This window comes from Ahaetulla prasina, chromosome 2 (assembly GCF_028640845.1).
Source record: "Ahaetulla prasina isolate Xishuangbanna chromosome 2, ASM2864084v1, whole genome shotgun sequence".
Classification (NCBI taxonomy): domain Eukaryota; kingdom Metazoa; phylum Chordata; class Lepidosauria; order Squamata; family Colubridae; genus Ahaetulla; species Ahaetulla prasina.
In genome coordinates, this window is record NC_080540.1 from 279,013,453 (window position 1) to 279,039,264 (window position 25,812).

Genomic DNA, 25,812 nt, shown 5'->3' on the forward strand with positions numbered 1-25,812 from the left:
CTCTTGTCCTTCTTGGTCATCTTTCAGTTAAAAGCAGGAATTGCTTAAAGTTTTCACAAAACCTATTTTCGGCTGGACTTTACAAATCTGTGGCTGAGTTTCCCCAATGCGCCGAACCATGAAATAGCCCCACCAGCTTGGCCACCACATCAGGCTCAACCGTGTCCAGCAAGTTTGTTGCTTCTGTTGCCAGAGATGAACGTCAGTTAAAGTCCGTTGATATCATTTCAATGTTGCTGCCTTTCTCAAACTCAGTTGTGCCAAAGACATCTGAAGATGCTTCTAAAACTCCTGGCTGGCTGGAGTTCCTCTCCTCACCTTCCTCCTTTGGCTGCTTCAGCAGGTCCAGAGGTTTCTACACCTGAGACTGGGAGGCGGGGCTCTGTGGGCGGGGCTTCGAAGAAAGGAGCGCCTCCCTCCACAGCCTCCCCGCTTTACCTGCGCTTGGACGTTTCACCTGCCTGTCGGTGGGAAAGGCGGCCGAGAGCGAGCGCAGCTGGGCTCCAGCCTCCCGTCGGCCGGTCCTTTTAGCGCTTAGTGATGCCAGCGCTTTGGAATTGGGGGGCAGCGGGCGGCTTCCACCAAAGCCTGGTTTTAGGTTACCTCGGCAAGAAAATGTAAGGTTAAGATGCCGGGCCAACTTCAGAAGGCTTCTCCGTTGCTTTGCCGTGTAATAATAATACCCGATATGTCGAGCCGCTGACTTCAGCCGAGAGATATTTGCTGGAGCTTCTAGCGTTGTTTGATGGTTGTGTGTGGGAGGGGGGGAGGGAGGGAGGGAGAGAGGGAGAAAGAGAGGGAGAAAAACACAGAGAGAGAGAGAGAGAAGGAGGGGGAGGAGGAGGAAAGACAAGTCCAGCTAGTATGTCTGTACGCACTCCTCTGTGCGTCTGTCTGTCTGTCTATCTGTGTGTGTGTGTCAGTCTGTCTGTCTGTCTGTCTCACTGTGTGTGTGTGTGTGTGTGTGTGTGTGTGTGTTTTTAGGCGAATCAGAGGCGCCGTTGCGAGAACGTCACCGACCTCGAGCCCCTATAAAGGCATCTCCAGTCTCACTTTTCCCTGGCAAAGAGACCGGCCAGGCGTGTGTTTTCCGACGGCTGGAGCGCCCACCTCTGCCCCCTGGTGTAAACGCTGAGCTACACCTCCCGAGGCAGGAGATCGATCGCTTTCCTTCCTTTCTTCCTTCCTTCTTTCCTTTCTCCTTTTCTTTCTTTCTCTCCCTCGCTTTCTCACCCCGTCCTCTTTGATTTCCTGCGGATTTTACCGAGTTACCTGGGCGAGGAAGAAACAGCCAGAAGCGCTTTCGCCACCGCGGTGGATTTGCAAGAGCCGCCGTTGATCGGCCCTTGGAAAGGACACGGCGTCCCACGTGGATCTATCTCGGGCGTCCGCTGGCCGTCGCAGCCCCGCTCCTTCTCCACCACCACCACCGAAGACCCCCGCCTTGGCTGGATCCCCTTCCCGCCGGCCCGCCTCGCTTTCTCCGGGGCTCCCCGTAGCTTCCTCCTCCTCCGCCGCCGCCGCCGCCTGCTTCTCCCTGGACCAGCTGGCGTCGCAAGCCCCCCCTGATGTCTTCACGGGACTCCCCGCCGCTGTTGATGGGGTGTCTCTCTCCGCTTTCCAACCAGCGCCTTGGCAACGGTAGGATCCCGAGCCAGCCCTTCCTGTCAGGCGGCGCCCGGCGCGGCCAGGCAGGCTCCTCGCACCGTCTGTCCTGAGCTTGGAAAGTGCGCGAAACCCCGGCTTGCTCGCTCGCTCGCTCGGAGCACCCCCCGGGGAAGGAGGGAGTCCCCGGCTGCACCTGCGGGGGGAGGGCGCGGAGCCGCAGCAGAAGCTCCCTCCCCCGCCTGGATCGCCAGCGCCGAGTCAGCCGAAGGCAACCTCGCCCTCCCACCCACCCAACCAGCCCCCCCAACCCCCGCGCGCCCACCCACTTGGAGGATATCGCGGCGCCCGGGGGCTCCTTTCGCATCTCTCGGAGCTGGAGAGCGGGCAATTCTGGCGTTCATGTCACCCCGGGGCCTGGGAAGACGACCAGCTCAAAGGTAAGGAGGAAGAGAAGTCGGCCGGCCGGCTGGCCAAGCAGCCCCCCACCCAGGCTCGAGCCCCGGGAAGGTTTTGGACAGGTTGCGCTGCGAGTTGGGGAGGGGGTGGCGTTTGGGATTTGCTCCTAGGGCAGAATTTGGGAACTAAGTGCGAAGGATCTCTCTCCCTCCCTCCCTCCCTCTCTTTCTCTCTCTGGGTCCCCCGAATTATCTTTTCTATCCTCTTCTATCCACGTACAAAAGTATTATTTGCAGAGCTGAGCGTGCATCTTATCTATTCGATCTTGGCTGATTTTCTTTTCTTCCCGCAACTATTCCGTTTTGGGATCCACCATTACTTTATTAAAGAAAGCAACGCTTCGCCCGCCTGGCTTTGCGGTGGGAGGAGATCCCTGGAGGTTTCTGCCTTGGATAGTCAGGGAGGAACGTAAAACACACACACATACACACAAACCAGAGTAAGAAGCGCAGGAATATTACAACCCAAAGTTTTTGTTTTGTTTTATTAACTTCTCTCCTGGAAGGAATGCTTGGGAGCCCCAGGAATCCCAAAGACTTGGGAGGGGGGGGGTGCAATTTAGAAAGATGGTTAATCTAGGATCAAGGGATTGAGAAATACAGGGGGTTGCTATCCTCCAATGGACTCTCCCCAGCGGTGGGGTCTGCCCCTCCTTCTGTTTGTTCCTCTCCAGCATGGGCAGCATGGCCAAGCACAACCCTTACTTTAAATTCGGAGTGTAAACTTCTTAATACAACAGAATCACTTCGCTGATCCAGATTACCGTAGCTAGATTACTTTACCTCCCTTTTGCTTTCTTTCTTTTTTTCTTTTTTCTCCAATGCCTGGAATGGTTTACTGGCTGGCTCTCTGCCTTAAATCCCAAGAATCAATTCCTGTAAGGGTGGGTACATACGTGTCACATTTCTGTCCCTCTTATTTGAGATTGTCCCTCTTCTGCTTTTATTTTCGGGTCAGTCCTGCAAAGTAGATAAAACTGAGGGTAATGGGTTACTGGTTCTAAACCACCCAATGAATTTCTTGGGACTTTGAACCGTTGTCTCCCCCAATGTGGTGTTTCAGCTCCATGTTTTGGAGAGTTTGCGTGGAGAGCTATCAGTTTATGGATTGATGCATTAATTACATTCGTGCCTGTCTACTCAGAACCAACACTGGTTCGTTCAGAGTTTTTTCTCCCAAATAAGTGGAGCATCAAAGCTTCCCTTTTTTTTGTTCTGCCAAATTCTTTCATGAAGGCTGTGATCTGGAACATGTGTGTAGTTTGTTTCTTAGCCTTAGTTTCTGATTTGGGGAGAAGAAATATTGGGCCATGACTGAGCCCAGTTTGCCTGTTTTTTTTTCCCCTGCAAAATTAAGCTTTGGAAAAAAAATGTGCGTTAAGGGTCAGCAATAAACTTGCTTGTGGGTTTCAAGATCCTGATCAGGTAAGGGGTGAAGAGACAATATACAGTCTTTTTGATACTGCTGTCAAAAAGGCTTAGTATTGAAAGCTTTCACTGAAGTAGCATCAACAGTTTCTAGCCCGCCTGACTTTTCCTCTTGATCTTCTCTTTCCTTCCCTCTTTTTCAGAGAGCCCAACAGAGCTAGGGAGGAGAAAGAAGAATGCCTAAAAGTATTTTTCAACCTTGGAAACTTTAAGATGTGTGGACTTCAACTCCCAGAAGCCAAGGTTGGCTGGGGAATTCTGGTAATTGAAGTTCTACACATCTTAAAGTTGCCAAGATTGAGGCATGGCCAAGCAGATAGACATTAATGGTAATCCTCTGTGCCAAGCAAAAGCCAAAACCATTCAGGAGAAGAATCTAAATATCTCCTTTCTCTGAGTACACCGATTCCCCCAAAATGCCTTGATCTCCTTTCCCCTCCATTTGCAGAAAACAGTAAGACATTCCTGTATGCCATCACTGCCTTTATTCAGTCTCTTGGAAATCCCAGCCCAAATATGCTCTGTTGCATAGAAAAGGTAATCAGATCCAAGTACGCAGAGAGATACTTTGGCTGGGCCTCCCAGAGACTAGTCAAAGGGAGGAATATGGTGTATGTGTATGTATGTATGTATGTATGTATGTATGTAATAAGTATGTGTGCATACTTGAAAGCCTGGCCTCTGCATGGCATTATCACGAAGAACCCAATGCAAAGATATAGAACAGGTAGTCCCAAAGGTGCTTTTTCAAGAGGCAACTGGACTCTCTGGTTTTTCTTTGAAAACGTTTAGCTTCTCATCCATCTGAAGAAGCTTCTTGGATGAGAAGCTAAACGTCTTCAAAGAGAAACCAGAAAGTCCAGTTGCCTCTTGAAAAAGCACCTTTGGGACAACCATGACCTGGATGGCTGAGAATCTCCATAGACATATAGAACAGGTAGTACCTGGTTCAACTGTGACTGTGAGAAGGATCCACCTAGTGGATCACCATTAGTCCCTTCCAACCCTGTTATGTTATGTCTATGTCTATAATAAAAAGTTTCATAGGAAGTTAGCATATCTCAGAGCAGCTTTGTGTAAATCATCGGGCAGGGTAGCAGTCTCCAGTATTGGATGATAAGTTGAGCCAGTCCTTTTCCAAAATATATACCCTTTAAGGGACTTTGCACTGACTTAAAAAAAGAGATACTTCGATGTTGGGTTCCCATGACAAGTTAAACCATGGTTAACTAAGCTGTGATTTAGAGAATAAACATGATTTTCTGGGTTCTCATGAGCCTTAGGACCTAAGAGTACCTGGGCTGGGTTTGCCCCATGATTCAAGGCTGTGGTGGGATGATTTAATCTGTGACTCAGTATGTCATGTGAAAACTATTACCATATCTTGGGGTATTTTAAGATTCAGGAAAGAAGAGATCCACAGATCTATCATTTTATCAGGCACTCAACTTTCCCATTAATTTCAGCAGCAAAGATTAATACCGTAGTAAATTAAATCTGAACCTTTCTTGTCAGATGAGTTAAAATGCTTGAGCAGCAATAGCTATAGACTTATATACTACTTCACAGTGCTTTACAGTCCTCTCTAAGTGGTTTCAGAGTGAGCATGTTGCCCCCAACAATCTGGGTCCTCATTTTACCAAACTCAGAAGGATGGAAGGCCGAGCCAACCTCACTGAGCCAGTGAAAATCGAACTGCTGACAGTCGGCAGAATTAGCCTGCAGTACTACGTTCTAACCACTGCGCCACCTTAAATATATTTAAGGTGCTTCTAAAGTATCTGGTGGATATTGCAACATAAGCGGGATTCCTCCATTGGGAAGAACATCTGGACAGCTTGAATTTTACACATTCAGAAACGGGTACCGAGGGAAACACTTCCCTCTCCCTGCTAAACCATTTTGCGATACTTGGGTTAGGCTTTGAAAGATAGTATCCATAGCAATATGAAGTTGTCTTTTCTAAAGTTCTATATAGGTTAACATACCCATGATCCATCCCAAACTAACGGGTTCTGTGTATTTACAAAGGGGAGGAGCTGAGTGCAGTGACTGGAAGAAGCAATTGGTTTCTACTACCCTCTAGTGGTAGTTTCAAACAGCATTTTTTTACACATATCAGTATCTCAGCCTTTCCCAGCCTGGTGTCCTCAAATGGGTTGGGGAAGACTGAACTAGTTCAAATTCCTAAAAAAAATGGACACAATTAATCAAAGATGTTGATCCATCAGCCAAATAAGAGACGTGGCATAATTTAATTGCTCTCCGGATCTGGTTTTCAGGATCCAAGTAGGGGCACAATAGAAATCAAGATAAATGAAGTCCAAATTGATGGTTTAATAGTGCTGGGAGAATTTATTGGCAAACTTGTAGGTGCCGTATATTAACACTGCTTTATTCATGGCATTTAGTATGGGGTTCTAAGAAAGATGTTTTGTTTGTTACTGATCCCATCCTTCCCCACCACTTGTTCCATTTTTTTCCTACAAAGGAAGAAAACTTGGAACTCCTGCTGAATGTCTACTGGCACTGGAAGGCCCATTTCACTGCATCCAAACTATTTATTCTCAAATAATTTTGTTTTCAGTGAAAAGTTCCCATGTGAATTATTTGAGAACGACTGAAATTTGGTCTTCCCCTTCTCTGGATCCTGAACACAGTACAGGGAAAATAGGATAGTGGATCAAAACAACTGACACCTCAGTCCAAGTAGAAGTTTAGACACTGCATGATAGGGGTTGTTTGGTGGGAAACAAGATGTTCATAAACGTACTTTGGATTTTTAGCTTTTTTTTAAAAAGCCAAAAAAGCCAATGCAATTCTAAATTGCATTAACAGAGGGATACAATCAAGATCAAGTGAGGTACTAATATAAAGTGACCAGATTTCAGCGATGGCAAAGCGAGACACCATTGACCGGGGGGTGGCCCGCTGCGCATATGCGCTGAGTCTTGCCACCTGCCTGAAGGAGGAGGAGCGGCTGCTGCTTCTTCGCTCTTCCAGGCAGGCTCGGCTCTCCTCTCAGCTCTTCCAGGCAGGCTCGGCTCTCCTCAGCTCTCCTCTCGGCTCGGCTCTTCCTCTCGGGTGAAGTCAAGTGGCGTCTCTCCTCCCTCTCGCGCTCCCTTTTCCGCCACTCCCCCTTCTCCGCCTCCTCCTCTTGCGTTGTCGCCTCCCATTTTCAGAATGGGAGTGAAACAAAAAAAAATCGGGACTTTCTGGAATTGCCGCGGGACGCGGGACAAATTATTAAAAAGTGGGACTGTCCCACCAAAAGCTGGACGTCTGGTCACTATATACTAATACCACTTTATAAAGCCTTAGTAAGACCACACCTAGAGTACTGCATCCAGTTTTGGTCACCACACTATAAAAAAGATGTTGAGACTCTAGAAGAAGTGCAGAGGAGAGCAACCAGGATGATTAGGGGGCTGGAGACTAAAACATATGAAGAACGGTTACATGAACTGGGCATGGCTAGTCTAGTGAAGAGAAGGACCAGGGGAGACATGATAGTAGTGTTCCAATATTTGGAGGGCTGCCATAGAGATGGGGGGGGCAAGCTATTTTCCAAAGCACCTGAAGGCCAGACAAGGAATAATGGATGGAAACTGACCAAGGAGAGATTCAACCTAGAAATGAGGAGGACCTTTCTGACAGTGAGAACAATCAACCAATGGAACAGCTTGCCTTCACAAGTTGTGGGAGCTTCATCATTTGAGACTTTCAAGAAAAGATTGGACTGCCATTTGTCAGAAATGGTGTAGGGTCTCCTGCTTGGGCAGCGGTGGGGGGTTGGACTAGATGGCCTATAAGGTCCCTTCCAACTCTGTTAATCTGTTAAAGTACAAGAACAACCTTTACTAGCAGCCCTGGTAAATTCTTGGCCAACCCAAGTAGAATGGACTGGATTTAATGGTCCAAATTGTGACTCAGAATAAAGGAACTTTATTTATCACTGCACATTCGGTTCACCTGACCCATGGAAGAAGATTACACACGCCCCAAAGTCTAAATGACTTGTTTTGATTCTTCTATAGATCAATTCTAGTCTATTAGAGCAGGGGTCTCCAACCTTGGTCACTTTAAGACTTGTGGACTTCAACTCCCAGAGTCCCTCAGCCAGCAAAGCTGGCTGAGGAACTCTGGGAGTTGAAGTCCACAAGTCTTAAAGTGACCAAGGTTGAAGACCCCCTATATTAGAGCCTCTAATGAATGGAGCTACACTTTGGTTTACAGTTCCCTCACCACCACCATCTTTGGAGAAGGAATCTTATTAGAATAACGTGATTAATTCACTGAAATAAGGTTAGAAAATGCAGCTCTGTGAAGGGAAGGCAGAGAAAGCAGCAGAAGAAGCATGAGTTATCAGAAAGCTATCTGTTTGTAGTAAGTTGTTATGGTGTGCATTCCAGGACTGAACAGTGAAATGTTTCTGGACACAGACTCAGAATTTGGTTTCCTTGGAAAAAGCTCACTTGAGATTGCAGAGGGAAATTAGAACACAAATATATTAACTAGATAAACTGCACTTGTAGGACAGAGAAGCCTTCCCTAGCACAGAGCAACTTTGAAAAGTGGAAGTAAAAATAGATCAATTTATATCTGCTTTTAAAATTTATATCTAATAAAATGATACTAAAAGCAAAAAAAAATGGTGAAGAGGCTTATTAATCTTAAAGACAAGGTACATTTTGTTATAATTTTTACCATTTTTTGTCAATGTCTGATAAAGTGGTCTGTAATATATTAAAGCTTAGGTCATCATGAATTTGTTAGTCTTTAAAGAATCACATATTTTTTTTCCTACAGCAGACAAATATGGCTCTCTCTCTCTCTCTGAAAACCAAAATCACACTCTAAGGTAGTTCCTTATCCTTGACTGAGTTCTGCAAAAATATGAATAATTTGATATTCTGGGATCTTTCAGGACATATCTAGATTATGGCCTGGCCAAATCTCCTGTCTTTTTGAGGACAAAATACTATTGCCTTCCTGAGATTCTGCCTCTGAAGATATGACAAAGATCTGTAACAAGAATGGAAATTAATTTGATGGGCAACCTGTAAATATTTATGAACTACAACTCCCAGCATTTTTTACTACTAACCATTCAGTAACTTAACAACAATAACAACAACAACAACAACAACAACAACAGGGTTGGAAGGGACCTTGGAGGCCTTCTAGTCCAACCCCCTGCCCAGGCAGGAAACCCTACACCATTTCAAACAAATGATTATCCAACATTTTCTTAATTTTTTCCAGTGTTGGAGCATTCACAATTTCTGCATGCAAGTCCTTCCACTTATTAATTGTTCTAACTGTCAGGAAATTTCTCCTTAGTTCTAAGTTGCTTCTCTCCTTGATTAGTTTCCACCCATCGCTTCTGTTCTACCCTCAGGTGCTTTTTTATTTATTTATTTACATTTATATCCCGCCCTTCTCCGAAGACTCAGGGCGGCTTACAGTGTGTAAGGCAATAGTCTCATTCTATTTGTATATTTACAAAGTCAACTTATTGCCCCCCCAACAATCTGGGTCCTCATTTTACCTACCTTATAAAGGATGGAAGGCTAAGTCAACCTTGCTTTGAAGAATAGTTTGACTCCCTCTTCTTTGTGGCAACCCTGAGATATTGGAACACTGCTATCATGTCTCCCCTAATCCTTCTTTTCATTAAACTAGACATACCCAGTTCCTGCAACCGTTCTTCATATGTTTTAGCCTCCAGTCCCCTAATCATCTTTGTTGCTCTTCTCTGCACTCTTTCTAGAGTCTCAGCATCTTTTTTACATCGTGGCGACCAAAACTGGATGCAATATTCCAAGTGTGGCCTTACCAAGGCATTATAAAGTGGTATTAACACTTCACATGATTTATTACTGACTTTAGTAGTAAAGTAGTAACTTTACTATTAACCATGCAGATTGGGGTTCTCCAGACTTCTGGTCATCAATATTTGTAATAATATTTGTTTCCCATCCTTGTTTTAAGCTAAACTAGCAGAAGCAAGACCCAATTTTCCTCAAGGACGTGCTTGAGATTTCTCAACTTGTAGAACTAAATAGTTCTAAAATTATTTGTATGCAATCTTTGATTTACTTAGGATGTATTCAGCATTCTTTCCGTTTTCTATTCCTCTCTAACAGTGACAGTCATCACAAATAGCACAAGAGAGAAGCAAATGTTTTTTCTAACCTTCTATCAACATGGAAATGATTTATTGTACTGAAAAATCCCATGTCTGTTTCACTTGGCTGGCAGTGAAACAAAAACTCAAGGCAAAGTCTAAGGCTAGGTGCCAGGAAAGAAATAGACAAGGGGCCTCCATGTTGCCTAGACATTGTCAGTTTGATTCCAGTGCAAGGTCTCTCGGGGCTGCTAGTCTGAAATGTACCTTTACATCCTTTGACAGAAGAAAGGCAAACTCTGCTATTAGATCAAATAAGCTGGAGGGTATTGAGAAGTAGAAAGATATGGAGTGGCAGAGATTTGTTTTAAAGCATACTTTGTAATTCCATTGCTGTCTTCAGGTGCAATAGGAGACTCAAGTCTTCCGTCCTCTCCCGATGGCTTTATGGAACAAGCAGACAGTCCCATTTCTGGTTGCTAGAAGCACTCACAATAGAATTAGCACAGTAGCACAGGTTTCAAGCAACATATATTACCCTATTTCTGAGTAGGTCATAATTTTCAATATGTTCTTCCAACCAACCTCCTTTGCTGAGTCATAGAGTTGCTTAGTCCAAATATGATTGTGTCCTATAGCCTCACAATAATGCCTCATAAAGGGTTGTTTTTCATCATCTTAATAGCTTTCCTCTCAACTTGCTCCAGGTCTTGTCATTGTTTTAGTGTGGTGCTCAGAATTGGTACTTTACACCAAATGAGGTCTGACCTGGGTGAAAACAATTCCTTGTTTCCTATGAGCTGAACTCTACGATTCTGTTCATGTCCCTCAAACTAGAATTGCCAAATGCATCGTGTTTGACCACGTTCAACTTCTCGTTAACAAGGACACCCTCGTTAACAAGGACACCAGTTCTCTTACCCATGTGTTTGCCAAGCCAAGTCTCCACCTTCTTGTCCTACATTTTTCCTGCCCGATGCAGAACTTAACCTTTCTCATTATTACATTCTATCCTGTTCATTTCAACCCACCGTTCAAGCCTTCCCAGATCTGTTTTAATCTTATCTCTTTCTTCCAAAATATTTGCTGCTCCTCCCAGTTTGGTATCCTCTCCACTCCCTCATTCAAGTCATTGATAGAAATGTTAAATGGCACAGTTTGGTAATATGTTCAAAGTTGATGGCCCATACAACCTGACAACTGTAATTTTTGGGATCCTCCTTTTTCCCTTTTTTTGAAAGTGGAGTTCTCTGGTCATTTAGTTGCTTCGTCATTCTGGCCTTGGAAATTTTAAAAAACCTAGCTGTCTTCTAAATTGCAATTCTCTTATTTACTCAAAAACATAACAATGGCCAGCTCAGGAGTGGGTTCTACTTAACCTTTACTACCAGTTTGCAGCGGGATTGCGCATGTGCACTTGCTTCGCTCATGTGCAGAAGCTTCTGTGCATGTGCAGAAGCTTCCTGATGACGTCAGGTTCGGTGGGCAGAGCTTCCCCCTGGTTTTACTACCGGTTCGCAAGAACCGGTCTGAACCAGGGGCAACCCACCACTGGACCAGCTCCATTCACTTCAAACATAACAGAATAATAGAATAACAGAATTGAAAAGGGACCTTGGAGGTCTTATTTATGTATCTTCAAATTTCTCTAGCTCTTTCCTCTCATGGGGCTTGTTTCCAAGTGTACCCTATTTGCCTAGACATTTCCTGGGAACCCTCATGTTTCTGACATCAGTACAATTGAATGTGTCCAGAAATATTTAACAAGAAGAGTTCTCCACTCCTCTGAATACCACAAAATACCTTATGCTACCAGTCTTGAAATCCTGGCTTTAGAAAATTTAGAACTAAACCGTCTTCAGCATGACTTGAGCTTAACTCATAGAATCATCTATTACAATGTCTTTCCTGTCAAAGACTACTTCAGCTTCAATTGCAACAATACATGAGCACACAATAGATTTAAGCTTAATGTTAACCGCTCCAATCTTGATTGCAGAAAATATGACTTCAGTAACAGAGTTGTTAATGCTTGGAATACACTACCTGACTCTGTGGTCTCTTCCCAAAATCCCCAAAGCTTCAACCAAAAACTGTCTACTATTGACCTCACCCCATTCCTAAGAGGTCTGTAAGGGGCGTGCATAAGAGCACAAGAGTGCCTACCATTCCTGTCCTATTATTTTCTTTCGTTATATCCAATTAATATAGTTATTACATACTCATACTTATATATATGCTTATATATTATATAGTTATTTCATGCTTACGCTTTTATATACTGTGTATTTTATGCTTACGCTTATATATACTGTGTGACAAACTAAATAAATAAAAAAAATTAAAAAAATAAATATTTGAAACCATTACACCTGAACCACCTTCTGGTTGAGTTCATTAAAACCTGGTCTTCTGAAGTCCAGGAAACAGGTCTGCCTCTTCTCAATTGCTTTTCATCCTTCTCTAGCTTTTTTGCTTGTAACATATTGATTCCCTCAACATCCAAAACCTTAAAAGAGGAAGTAAAGAAGAAGAACATATTGATATCCTTGTGAGTTTGGTGGTCAAGGTTTATGCCCCACAATCAGGCCAGCCTGGAGAAGACCCACTTGAGAAGGTCAATATTATTTTTTTGTCTGAACCGATATTCTATTTATTTATTTTTTATTTTATTTGTCAAGCAAGTATAAGGTAACAGATATAAGTATAAACATGATTATGAATACATGAAATGGATACAAATAAATGGGGACAGTAGGACAGGGACGGTCGGCACGTTGGTGCACTTATGCACACTCCTTATTTCAACCCTTATTGCCAGGGTTGAAATAAGATGGAAGAAATTTTGTCTGCAAAACAGAAGAGGAGCACTTTATGTTCGTAATATGGGTATGTTACAGCATCTCCTTCCTACTTTAGTGTTAGCACATGCTTCTTCAGGCACATCCCCAGAACATAGGTCATCAAGAATCTTATTTATGTGATGTGTAGGGAAGGTATGAATGAACAGGTGAACAAAGCAGCCCTCCTTCCTTCCTACTTTATTGAGGAGTTGAATGCCAATTTCTTGGGCATAGTATCTCTGAAGGTCCAAGTTCAGATTGTGCTAACTGCATCATCCCCTCACTTCAGTGGTGGTATTCACCTGGTTTTATCCGGTTCGGGGGAACCGGTAGTGGCGGCTGCAGGAGGCTCCGCTCACCCGCCCCGATGTCATCACTTCCTGTTTTTGATGCTATGTGCATGCGCGCTCACATTTGCGAACCGGTAGCGAAGATAAGTGAATACCACCCCTGCCTCATTTGCATGTGAAGTTGAAACTTTTTAGTTTGACAAATGGACCTTAGAGATTGTTTAAAGCAGCGGTCACTAACTAGTGGTCCGTGGACCACTAATGGTCCACGAGAAAATTTTGGTGGTCCACAGAAAAATTATTTGCATTTTTTATATTGCACTAAATCAGTCCTCAAACTATGGCCCCTGGAACGGATACATGCAATGAATGTTTGTGTTGCTGCAGAGAGTCTCCCCCTTCAAGGTCTTTTTGTGTAGGTTGGAGGGGGGCAGAAATTCCGACTTGGGGTTTGCTTCAGCCTTCTGGTGTGGGGCTTTGGATGAAGGCTGGAGGGAAGCACCACTGGTGGCAAAGAGCCAGAGGGCTTTGTTCCAGTGGGACTGCATCATGGCCTGGAACTGGATGACCATCTCATCTTGCTGAGCCTCCAGGCACCGGTTCCTGGCCTTGCACTCCCGCAGGTCTTTCCTCTGCTTGGAAAGCCTATGCTCATAGTCCTCAGTGAGGTGCTTCTGCTGAGCCTCCTTCTTGGTCAGATCCAATTTGAATTGAGCTATTTTGCCAACTCTTTCTTATGGTGGCTGCTTAGCTCCAACAACTGCTTTCTGATGGGGCCCTAAGCGGCCCAGGCAGGGAGGCGAGGAGTGGCTGGGAGGGGAGGGGTGAGTAGAGGCCAGCAAAGGGCCCCTCGGTGTGAGTGACATCAAGTTGGCCATGCCCACCCAGTCACATGACCACTTAGCCACGCCCACCCAACCAGTCATTAGGCAGGCCATATTAGTGGTCCGCGGGATTTAAAATTATGAATTTAGTGGTCCCTGAGGTCTGAAAGATTGGAGACCCCTGGTTTAAAGCAATAAGTCTACACTATAGGCTGGCAGGCTGTGGCGTGGGGAAGGAAATAGGTACTTTTCAGTCCAAATTTATTTGATTGCTGAAATGTGTCAATGCAGCTCTTCCTTAGTGTCTGCTCCATATTATGGAAGGGGTGTAGGTAAGACTCTTGATAGGCGCCTTTGATATATTTATGCTAAATCATAAATAAGTAAAAAGCGCTAGAGATTAAAAGTGATGGGGAAATTGTGTCTGCAGCAACGACTTTGTGCAGGGCCTCTCCTTTCTCAGTCCCTTGGAACTGGAGGCCAAAAGGGAGAAATAACCTCAAGTTAATTTTCGTCTTTTGATCTCAGACAACACAAGGATAAGATAACATTATTTACAATTACCCTTGGATACTTTGAAATTAGTTGGCTATAATTCTGATCTGAATGTGACTGGGCTATAGAGATACCCATGACCCAGGGTTTACATAACTCAATTTTTAGGACTTACACAACACATTCAGCCATAAAGTAACCACTATCTAGGTTCTCATGACAGCTACACTTCATTGTGGCTGGTTCCTATGTGTCTTGTGAACATAGCCACTGTGCCTTGAACTCAGAGCTGCAGTGGCACAGTGGTTAGAATGCAGTACTGGAGGCTACTTCTGCTGACTGCTTGCAATTTGGCAGTTCGAATCTCACCAGGCTCAAGATTGATTCAGCCTTCCATCTGAGTCAGTAAAATGAGGACTCAGATTGTTGGGGACAATATGCTGACTCTGAAACTGCTTAGAGAGGGCTGTAAAACACTGTGAAGCAGTATATAAGTCTAAGTGCCATTACTAGTGCTATTACCTCTGGCAAATGCACTCATGAATCAATCTTTACTCTAGTTCAGTGGTAGTCAATCTGGTCCCTACTGCCCACTAGTGGGCATTCCAACTTTCATGGTGGGCGGTAGGGGTTTTGTCAAATTGTCAAATTATAAATTTTATAAAGTAAAGTTACTTCTTTACTTTATAAATCACCATTACTGTGGTACCAGTGGGCGGTTAGAAAATTTTACTACTAACAGAGATACAAAAGTGGGCGGTAGGTATAAAAAGTTTGACTACCCCTGCTCTAGTTGTTGCTTCTCTTTCTTTCTCATCATTGCCCTCTCCTTCTTTGCCTAAAATAGCTAGTGAGCAGACCAACCATAAAAAGCTTAGTGCTCTTCCTTCAGATCATAACCTTTGTGAGGCCCAGGGAGCAAGAAATACATCAAAAAGTAGATTGCATTTGTAAAGAGAAGCAACTGAAGAAGGAGCCTCTAAATAGGATTCTGGTGGCTTATGTACCTTTGGCTAGTACCAAAGTTAACATACTGAACAACTGATGTTGCCTCATCTTTCTTCTGTGGCAAAGCATTTGGGAAGCACAGAACTATCAGAGAGGAAGAAGATTAAAAAGCCTCTTCTTTGAGTAGTTTTCAAAAGTGGAAGGGGACAAGAGGAGAGAATATGATTACTAGACAAAGACTGTACACTCCTATTTCACAAACACAGCGTATACAATTAGTTTATGATGTTTTATATCACATAAGTCTCAGCTATGATAGTATCTGATCAACCTCATCTGAGCTTTGAAGTTAAGCAGGGTCAGGATCGTAAATGTTTGGATGGGAGACCACCTGAAAGATGGAATTCCAGGACCATAGGGTAGATAGCAGTGGTGGAATTATTTTTTTTTTTACTAACGGTTCTGTGGGCGTGGTTTGGTAGGCGTGGCAGGGGAAGGATACTGCAAAATCTCCATTCCCACTCCACTCTGGGCCAGCCAGAGGTAGTATTTGCCAGTTCTCTGAACTACTCAAAATTTCCGCTACCTGTTCTCCAGAACCTGTCAGAACCTGCTGAATAGCACCTCTGGTAGATAGACTAGAACAGGGGTCACCAACCTTTCGGACCTTAGGGACCACTAAATTCATAATTCTAAATCCCATGGACCATTAATATGATCTGCCTAATGACCGGTTCGGTGGGCGTGGCTAGGTGATCATGTGACTGGGTGGATGTGGCCAACTTGATGTCACTCATGTCAAGAGGCGCCTCGCCAGCCTCTACTCACTCCTCCCTTCCCAGCCACTCCTCCCTGCCCACCTGGGTTCCTTAGGACTTCCCCAACAGGAAACAGTTGGAGTTAAGCAGCTGCCATGAGAAAGAGTTGGCCAAACAGCTGGCTCAGATCAAATTGTATGTGACTGAGAAGGAGGCCCAGCAGAAGTACCTCACTGAAGACTACGAGCATAGGCTTTCCAAGCAGAGGAAAGACCTACCTGCGGGAGTGCAAAGCCAGGTAGAGGCTCAGCAGGCTGAGATGGTCAGCCAGTTCCAGACCATGATGCAGTCCCACTGGAACAAGGTCCTCTGGCTCTTTGCCACCAGCAGTCCTTCCCTCCAGCCTTTGCCAAAGAGGCTGAAGCAGACCCCAAGTCAAAATGTCTCCCCCCCCCCGCCCTGCACAAAAAGACCCCGAAGGGGAAGACTCTGCAGCAGCACAAGCATTCATTGCACATATCTGGCCCAGGGGTCATAGTTTGAGGACCCCTGATTTAGTGCAATATAAAAAATGGAAATATTTCTGCGAACCACCAAAATTTTCTCACAGACCACCAGTTGGTGACCGTTGGACTAGAAATCTGGAATAAAAAAAATATTCTGGAAGAAGGCTATAGCAAAACTGTTTCATTAATACTTCCATGAAAAATACACAAGAGTTCAAACTTCACTTAAGGGCCTCTTTGTCTTATGATAGCATGAGAAGCTAGAAAAATGGTTCAGGTGACTAAACCATGGCTAACTATGGTTCGGGATGGTAAATGAATAAAGGCTGAGGGATCAACAGAAAGGAATTGTGCTATATATTTTAGTATAACAGAGTTGGAAGGGACCTTGGCGGTCTTCCGGTCCAACCCCTTGCTTAGGCAGGAAACCCTACACCACTTCAGACAATGGTTATCCAACATCTTTTAAAAATCTTCCAGTGTTGGAGCATTCACAACTTCTGCAGGCAAGTTGTTCCACTGATTAATTGTTCTAACTGTCAGGAAATTTCTCCTTAGTTCTAAGTTGCTTCTGTCCTTGATTAGTTTCCATCTATTGTTTCTTGTCCTGCCCTCAGGTGCTTTGGAGAATATTTGACTCTCTCTTCTTTGTGGCAACCCCTGAGATATTGGAACACTTCTATCATGTCTCCTCTAGTCCTTCTTTTCATTAAATTAGACATACCCAGTTCCAGCAACTGTTCTTCATATGTTTTAGCCTCCAATCCCTGGTGGTGAAGGTGCCTTGGAACGAGTTTTCTAGCTTTGCTGGCTGAGGAATTCTGGGAGTTGAAGTCCACAAGTCTTAAAGTTGCCAAAGTTGGAGACCCCTGTTCTAGCATGCAATTATTTTGGAGAGACAGTGGGAAGGCTGAGAAAAGAATGGAAGGGAGAATAGATACAAACAGACACAGAGGATGATTTTGTTGGCAGCTTATCTCATAAACAGCAACACAGCCCAGCTGGCAAGAAATCCTGGAAGAAGCTTTTCAAATCATTTCATCACACACTATAAATGAACAGTGGAAATTCCACTTTGCTTCCAAGATATAATATTTACACGAGGCTGGCATTAAGGGTGCCTTACTGAAATCTGTGCCGTTCTTGCTCCCTCGATCTTGTCCAACTAAGTGAGACTGACACACGCATGCACATTCATTTGCAAAATGCTGTTAGAGAACTAGAAATTGGTACTTTTTTTATATATATATAACTCTCCTACACTTCGTTTGCTTTACCCTTTTGAATGCCTTTGGAAACCCTTGGAACTTTCTATATAGGCTTAGACACCATGGACCGTACTTGTGCTGAAAGATGCACAGAACTGTATAGCTAAGGGCAATGTTTATGGTTTGTGGTATCAATCAGATAAAGTTGATTGAAAATGTGGTTGTCATTGAAGCTCTGGCGTCATTTTGAATTTTGGAGTGCTGTCTAAGCCCAGACCAACATCCCAAGCCTTAAAGATGGTTAGAACTCTTAACTTGCTGAAATACTTGCAGGAAAAATAACAGGACTCAACCTAGAACATGGAAGTAAAATTCATCCAGAATTAATAAGCCTAGAAAGAATACATAATAATTTTAAATAATTAATAAGCCTAGAAAGAATACATAATAATTTTAAACAATTTTCCTCCACAGGAAAAGGTTGCCTTTAAGTGTTATGTAATTTAGGTAATTTGTTCAGGAGAAGGGATGCAGTGGCTCAATGGCTAAGACGCTGAGCTTGTCAGTCGAAAGGTCGGCAGTTCAGCGGTTCGAATCCCTAGTGCCACGTAACGGGGTGAGCTCCCGTTACTTGTCCCAGCTTCTGCCAACCTAGTAGTTTGAAAGCATGTAAAAAATGCAAGTAGAAAAACAGGGACCACCTTTAGTGGGAAGGTAACAGCGTTCCATGCTCCTTTGGCATTTAGTCACACCGGCCACAAGACCACGGAGACGTCTTCGGACAGCGCTGGCTCTTCGGCTTTGAAACGGAGATGAGCACCACTCCCTAGAGTCACAAACGACTAACACTTATCACAAGGGGAACCTTTACCTTTACTAATTTGTTCAGGAAGTGTTACCCGTCTGGTTGAATCTAAAACCTCATGCTCAGCGCATCGTGGATGGATGTGGCTTTTATCCCCATTGAAACCAAACTGACTAGGAGAGAGCTTCACTCACCAGCTTGTTTTGAATCTATTGTTCCCTTGCTTTAGAAGCCTTAATTCAGGTCATTATGATTTACAATTATTCAGTGTTAAAAGGTAAGCACGCTGCAGATTTACCTGCATGGCCTTTTGCCATTAAAGACTGAAGACTTGGCAATGGGGGGGAAAAAACTGGATGAGGAGTATTGCATGCTGGATCCAATTAAGCACCTGCAAACTCTTTTGCTTCCTTTGCCCCATGACCTCCAAACTGCTGCTTGCAGTATCCAAAATCGGGGTCAAATGAAAGAAACTCATCTCCAATCAAAGGACAGTTTTGAAATATTTCCAGTGGAATTTAAGGCAGTCTGCACACCAGCCTGTTCTGGTGAAACGAGCTGAAAGGATGGGAAATGCCTTGATTGGTCCCAGATTGCCTGTTTTTGCAAGGCGGATAATGGCTTCAGTGGGGATAGGAAAATTCAGCCAAAAGAGCTACGTTTTCTTCCAACTCTGCAGATTACTTTCTCTCTCTCTCTTTTTTCTTTTTCTTTTCTTTTCTGTTCTGGTTTCTCTGCTCAACCATTCCCCCCGCCCCCCGATCTCAGTTTTACCAGGCATGGTACCCATACAACATTTGATGATTGGAAATTGCCCAACTGTTGCTTTTTTGATGCGAAAGCCAGATGAAACTTCTTCTGTAAACAAGCAAGAGGCCCTTAAACTCTGAACTGCAAAGAAAGAACCAGGGGTGCCTTTCGAAGACCATAGAAAACGTCAGCTCCATGGAGCATTTATAATAATCTTTGTCTGAGCAAGCCCAGAAGGTTTTATCCTTCACCAAACCAGGTAACCACACATCTGGGGCCCAGATGAGTTTTTTTACAGATGTATTTAAAATCCTAAAGCCTCTCTCTCCCTCCACTTGAGAGTTGTATATTATTAGTTGAACATCTGCAAAGGAGGTACAGTTTCTCCATCTTTAGTAGAGGTACAGCTGTACCTTTGATGAACCTTCTAAAGGAAATGAGAGAATGGCTCTCCCATTCTGCTGCTTGTAATAGCTTTCCCTGACAGGAGTTGTCCTGCTAAGAATAGAATTTCTTCTCCTTGGAAGGAAACAAAGCCAATGACTCAGGCTACCTTGAGCATTAAGGTTTATGGACCATCTATTTTCCATCCATCATTCAATCCATTTTGCGGAATTTTATTCGGGGGGCCCAGTTGCTGCTCCCTTTTACTTGTAATAACATGCCTTATTACCAAGGTGGGAAATCTGGGAGTTTTGGGGTTTTTTTTTATTGGAAGTGCTTTTTGAAAAGTGCTTTTCCTGGAAGCTTTTGGATTAAAATCAGAGATTGGATTCAGCCGGTTCGGACCGGTTTGGGAGAACCGGTATTGGCGACCTCCGCCTACCTGCTCCAGCACTATGCCGTCCTCTTTAGCCATGTTTTCAAGCTGTGCGCATGCGTGGAAGCCGCGCGTGCGAGCAAAGTAGTTGTCGTGTCCCACTCCTCCGCTGACGGCCGGGTCGAGGAAGTCCGTATCAAGCGTGCCTCTGCAGCTCTGCCAAAGTCCTATCAGAGTTCTCAAGGCAGGCAGGAGACCAGGAAGTGACTTCAGCAATCCAAGTTAGACTTTGCCTGACTCAGAGAATGCCAGAAAGCAGATCCTTTATATAGGCCATGGGGTGTGGCTCCATGACTCAGCACTTATCCAGGCCTGCCCCTCCCTTCCTTTTGCTGATGTCGCCTCTCTCCAGAAGCGAGGATCTCTCCAGCCTCCAGCTGTTGGTAATCTTAGCTCATGACTGGCTTCACATTCTTCAGGCTCACATGCTGTGGGGGAGGGGTTTAGTTGCTCCATTTGCCTGGGCATGGTGCCAGGACTGGGGGCTGAAGGCACGTCAGGCCCTTCGTCTTGCTCGGCCTGTCCGGGCATGGTGTCAGGGCTGGGGGCTGGAGGCATTCCAGGACATTCTTCCGAACTATCAACGTCCGGCAGGAGATAAGAGGGGCCCGGCTGCGGCAGGGGGAGCGAGCGAGACACAACAGTAGTTGCACAGAAAGTCATGCACATGGCATGGAGGTAGCACATGTGATCAAAGCAAGCGAGCGTGTGTGCTCGCATTTTTGGAGCTGGACGAACCGGGAGGTAAATTACGTGAATCCCGCCCCTGGTTAAAATCCTGAAATCACACAAATTGCAACCGATTTGTATGATCTGACCTGGAACCAGGTTAATTTAACCTTGAGTCTGCAGGAGAGCATCAAGTTATAATTTGTGTCCAAGATAGAAACTTTTGTTGTTGTTGTTCTCTTTCGTGCTTCTTTCTTTATGAGTTTTCAAACACATGGTCTTGCTTGCATAAGTGAGTTTGTATTTTTTTATATATTTTTTTGCATTATGTATTTCTTTTGTATGCAAAGGTAGATCCAGATGCTCACTAAATGGGCCTCATCTGCTTCTGTTTATGTTCATGAAGGGAAAACGGAATGTGAGAGGCTGCAGCATAAACGAATGGCTTAAGTTCAGAGGGGAAAAAACCTGCTTTCTTCCAAGTCAAGCTAATAATCGATACAGCTCAATCTTAGTGACTTACTATCCTCACTGGGGACAAAACACTTTAATTGAAAGGAACTGATCTGTTGCTCTGTGTTAATACAATTAATACAAACTGCCTTTGCAAAAAAAAATGACAATTCATTCCCAGGTATCTCTGTTACCTTCTCGTTCTTTTGTTCATGGAAAGGCTCTTAAGACATAATGCGATTTATTTAGATGATTTAAACTGTACTTTTTGGAACTAGGAATGCATTGCAATCTCAAATCTGATGTCAGGCCCTTTTCTAAATGGTCACTAAAATTGCTGGAATTGGGAATGACTAGTCTGATGAAAAGAAGGACTAGGGGCAGTGGTGAGATTCAGCCAGTTCTGTTTGGATCAGGCAAATCAGTAGCGGCAACTTAGGAGGCTCGACCCACCCACCCGGACATAATGCGCAACTACTGCGCATGCACAGAAGGTTGTGCACATGTGGAGACGTGGCGCGCGCGCTCACATTTGCAAACCGATAGGGAAGGTAAGTGAATCCCACCTCTGACTAGGGGTGATAGCAGTATTCCGATATGTAAACATATGAAGAATGGTTGCAGGAACTGGGTATATCTACTTTAATGAAAAGAAGGACTAGGAGAGACATGAAAGCAGTGTTCCAATATCTCAGGGGTTGCCACAAAGAAGAGAGAGTCACGCTATTCTCCAACGCACCTGAGGGCAGGACAAGAAGCAATAGATGGAAACTAATCAAGGAGAGAAGCAATTTAGAACTAAGGAGAAATTTCCTGACAGTTAGAACAATTAATCAGTGGAACAACTTGCCTCCAGAAGTTGTGAATGCTCCAACACTGGAAGTTTTTAAGAAGAGATTGGATAACCATTTGTCTGAAGTGGTGTAGGGTTTCCTGCCTAGGCAGGGAGTTGGACTAGAAGACCTCCAAGGTCCCTTCCAATTCTGTTATTCTGTTCTGTTTGGAAATCTTAAGCAAAAGAGAGCAGTAATCTAGTGTCTATGATATCTCTCACAAATAGGAACGATCCTCTTCTAGATTCAGGCATCACTACTCAGCTATTGTAGACGTGGCAGGTTAGAAGGTCAAAGAGGTACAGGCAAAGGCTCCTGGCAGTGCCAGCCCAGAAATATTGTTAATTAAACATAGGGCAGAGTAACAACTTGACAGAATAACAGAGTTAGGAGGGACCTTGGAGGTCTTCTAGTCTAACCCCGTGCTCAAGTAGGAAACCCTATGCCCGTGATGGCGAACCTAAGGCACACGTGCCACAGGTGGCACACAGAGCCCTCTCTGTGGGCACAGAAGCCATTGCCCCAGCTCAGCTCCACTGCACATGTGCTCCGCCTCCCACCGGCCAGCTGGTTTTTGGGTCTCTGTCGCGTGGGGACGGGGCCTATGCGGGAGATGCCTGTCCATGCATGGGGCACATGCATACATGGGGGTCATGCGTGCATGCACGGGAGTGGTGCCAGAGGTGGATTTCAGCAGGTTCTGACCAGTCCTGGAGAACCGGTAGTGGAAATTTTGAGTAGTTCGGAGAACCAGTAGTAAAAATTCTGACTGGCCCCGCCCCCATCTATTCTCTGCCTCCCGAGTCCCAGCTGATTTGGAGGAAATGGGGATTTTGCAGTAACCTTCCCCTGGAGTGGGGTGGGAATGGAGACTTTACAGTATCCTTCCCATGCCACGCCCTCCAAGCCATGCCACACCCACCAAGCCACACCCACAGAACCAGTAGTAAAAAAATTTGAAACCCACCACTGGGTGGGGCACATGTGCGGGGGTCACGCGCGCATGCACAGGGGCAGGGGGAGCACAGGGAGAGTGCACACATATGCACGGGGGTGGGGAAGCCCGGGTGTCCTGCGCACATGTGCAGGGGCGAGGCACAGGTTGGAGTTGCATGCACATGCGCAGGGGGACGGGGTATGTGGGGGTGTCACGCGCGCATTGCCATCACTGCCCTATACCATTTCAGTCGGCAGTCAAATGGGGAGTGACTCCCGCCCCCCCCCCCCATCCATTGCAGGAAGCCCTCATGAACTCATGGCTGCCCTGCTTCTGACTGCTCAAAAACTAGTTCTTCAAAGTAGTATTTTTAAGTAGCCCCTATACTCCCTATAGACTACCCAAAACAAATTACGGTTCCCAACCTAAGGAAGGCCCTAACCTTGGCATAGTCTTCCATTGATGGTTTTAGAAGGAGATACAGAGGCAACTCATTTAAATCCAGACTCTGTAGATTTAATGTGACATGATGAAAAAGTCAGTGAAATTATTGTATGGTCCATTTTATGCTGATTTTTTCCTGAGAATTGTTAGCCTCACACCTAATTAAATATTAAATGAAATAAAATTTAATATATATTATATATTTATAATAAATTAATTAAATAAAAATTAAATTAAATAGGTCTCTCGGATCAGTTTTATTGAAAACCTTTCCTTTTAAATTCAAATGATTCTATTTCCTTAAGTGTAGCCAAATTTTGTCATGCCATATATAAGATTGACCTGTTTACTGAATTGGGATGCATGTAAGTTGTGTTTATGGATTTTTCTTCAAATGAAATTGTGCTTCTAATATCATTGAGTGTGCGAGAGGTATAATTTATATTTTGATGTGTTTGGGGTTTTAAGGATTAAAATGCGGCCTTTCAGTGGCAACTCCTGGGTGAGGTTGTGGCAATGTTTAAGAGGATATGAAATGGTGCAGCTCAGACAATTGTCAGAAATGATATAGCTCAGACAAACAGCTTTTTTTCATCAGGGCTAATGACTAGGCTATGAATGAACTGCTGGAAAGAAACCCTGGATACAAAACACTCTGGTAGTGATCACTCGGTTGTGATCCACAATCCAAAATATGGATTGTGGGTCATGCCAAACTAGACAGGACCTTGAAAGCATCTCATCAGGTTCAAGACAACCCTGGATACAATTATTTTGCTGGACCTTTGAGTCTTCCACTGATGGATTCTGGTGAGTTTACCAGACAGCAAAGAACAACCATTCACTACATAGGGTGCGTGCAGCTGAATGTTCTCATATTTCTAAACGATGCTAGGAGGAGATCATCTCCAGGAAAAGGAGCAAACTTATGCTTTCTATTTATGTATGTTGATATTACATATTAGACATAATTATAGGGTAGAGAGAGAGAGAGTACTTTTCACTTTACTGGGCAAAATTGTGACCAGGAACCCGCTGCTGTCCAAATGGAAATGGTTGCTGAACAATTTTAAGGCTCAATTTGTCATTCTTTTGGTCTTCATTTTTAAGTAAGAATTAATTATGTAGGGATGCGTTATAGATGGATGGATGGATAATGATGATGGATAGATAATGATGATGAAAGATAGATAGATAGATAGATAGATAGATAGATAGATAGATAGATAGATAGATAGATAGATAGATAGATAGATACTGTAGATAGATGACAGATAGATAAAAAAAATAATGATAATAAAATGAAATAGGGCTTATGGTCATAACAACGTTGCAGAAAATTTGGGGGATCCAAAGAAGGGATAATAAATGGAGCTCCAGAATTTTGACCAATATTCTATTATCAAATTCTCATTCCCATTCCAGATATATATTTTTTTATCATCGTTTCCTCTAGATTTTATACATGAACTCCAGCTGTTCTGGGGAGCTGTGGTGACTTGGAATGAAAGACACCAAGAAAAGTTATGACTCAGTATTAATAAACACTTAAATGCCAAACATAGTGCTTGCTATTATATTGATGTTGAAAACGGTTGCATTTACAATAGATAGGCAAGGCCAGGTTAGGAAAGAGAGGTGGAGTTGAACACGGATGGCACGCCAAGGGAAGAAGCGGTGAAAACTAATGTATGTCTCCCATTTGCCAGGGTCTTGTGCTGGAAGGGAATCTAAGATGAATTTATGGGATATGATGACTGTCTGCGTGGTGCTACTCAACTCGATCTCGACCTTTCCGCTTCCCGCTGGTAAGAGACCTCCTGAAAAGGCCCGCTCAGTGCTAGGAAGAGCTGAAGAAGACCACACTACCAGCAGGCTGCTGAATCCCTACGCTGGCCAAATGGATTGTAAGCACACATTCCACTTTCTTGCTGCCACTTCTTGTTATTTTTACAGCTGCTTACTGGCCTTTTTATTTTTTTTTTCCCTTGTCGTTTTGAGACGATCCAGTCGGCTCTGCCCTCCAACAGATGGGGATGGGCAGATGGGGGCTAAGGAAAAAAAACAGTCAAGGGATTGCCATTGTTGCCCCATGGCCAAAGATAAGCTAAGGCTAAAGGCATTCCTGCAACTTAGTATGATGCTAGAGCTGTTGCTTTGCTTTTCAGCAAACCAGCTTCCTGTATCCCTTTTTTTAAAAACTAGTCTTTTCCAAGTTGGGTTGGTCAGGAAGCTTGGGTCTTCTATATAAGTTGTTGAACAGAAGCCACGTTGCAGAGATTGTTTCCTTGAGATTTGCTTCAGATCAAGAACCTTACGATGTAGAGTTTTAGTCTTCTTTATTCAAGATCTACCCAATTCAGCTGGGCCGATTCCCACATGCATATGAGTTGCATCCTGGGAATGAAAATCAGATTTTCTTGAAATTAAAGTTCTGTTAATCTGGGGGTTTTTATGATGAAATGAGATATTTTCACTGGCAATATACTGCTCACTGTCTTCGAACATAGTGCAGGCTTCTATTCACTTTCCCTTCACATGTCTGTGGAAGTAGGGATAGAGTAGGGAACAGGATTGTACTACAATCTGTATCCAGGGAAGGCCATGT

The 25,812-nt window shown here is 44.2% G+C and overlaps 1 protein-coding gene across 3 annotated transcripts in view; it reads left to right on the forward strand.

Annotated features, from left to right (window-relative positions):
• The first annotated feature begins 1,652 nt into the window (after positions 1-1,652).
• The window catches only part of GDNF (glial cell derived neurotrophic factor), a 43,818-nt gene continuing 19,658 nt past the window's right edge, over positions 1,653-25,812 (forward strand). Inside the window, exons 1-2 of one of the 3 annotated variants that reach the window (XM_058170040.1) lie at positions 1,653-2,045; positions 24,914-25,111. In XM_058170040.1, coding sequence (XP_058026023.1) covers positions 24,940-25,111 — 172 coding nt within the window. In that variant the 5' untranslated portion in view covers positions 1,653-2,045; positions 24,914-24,939. Of the gene's footprint in view, positions 2,046-16,354; positions 19,308-24,913; positions 25,112-25,812 lie in introns of those variants that run through there. The other 2 variants (XM_058170038.1, XM_058170039.1) reach the window with 2 other exon arrangements.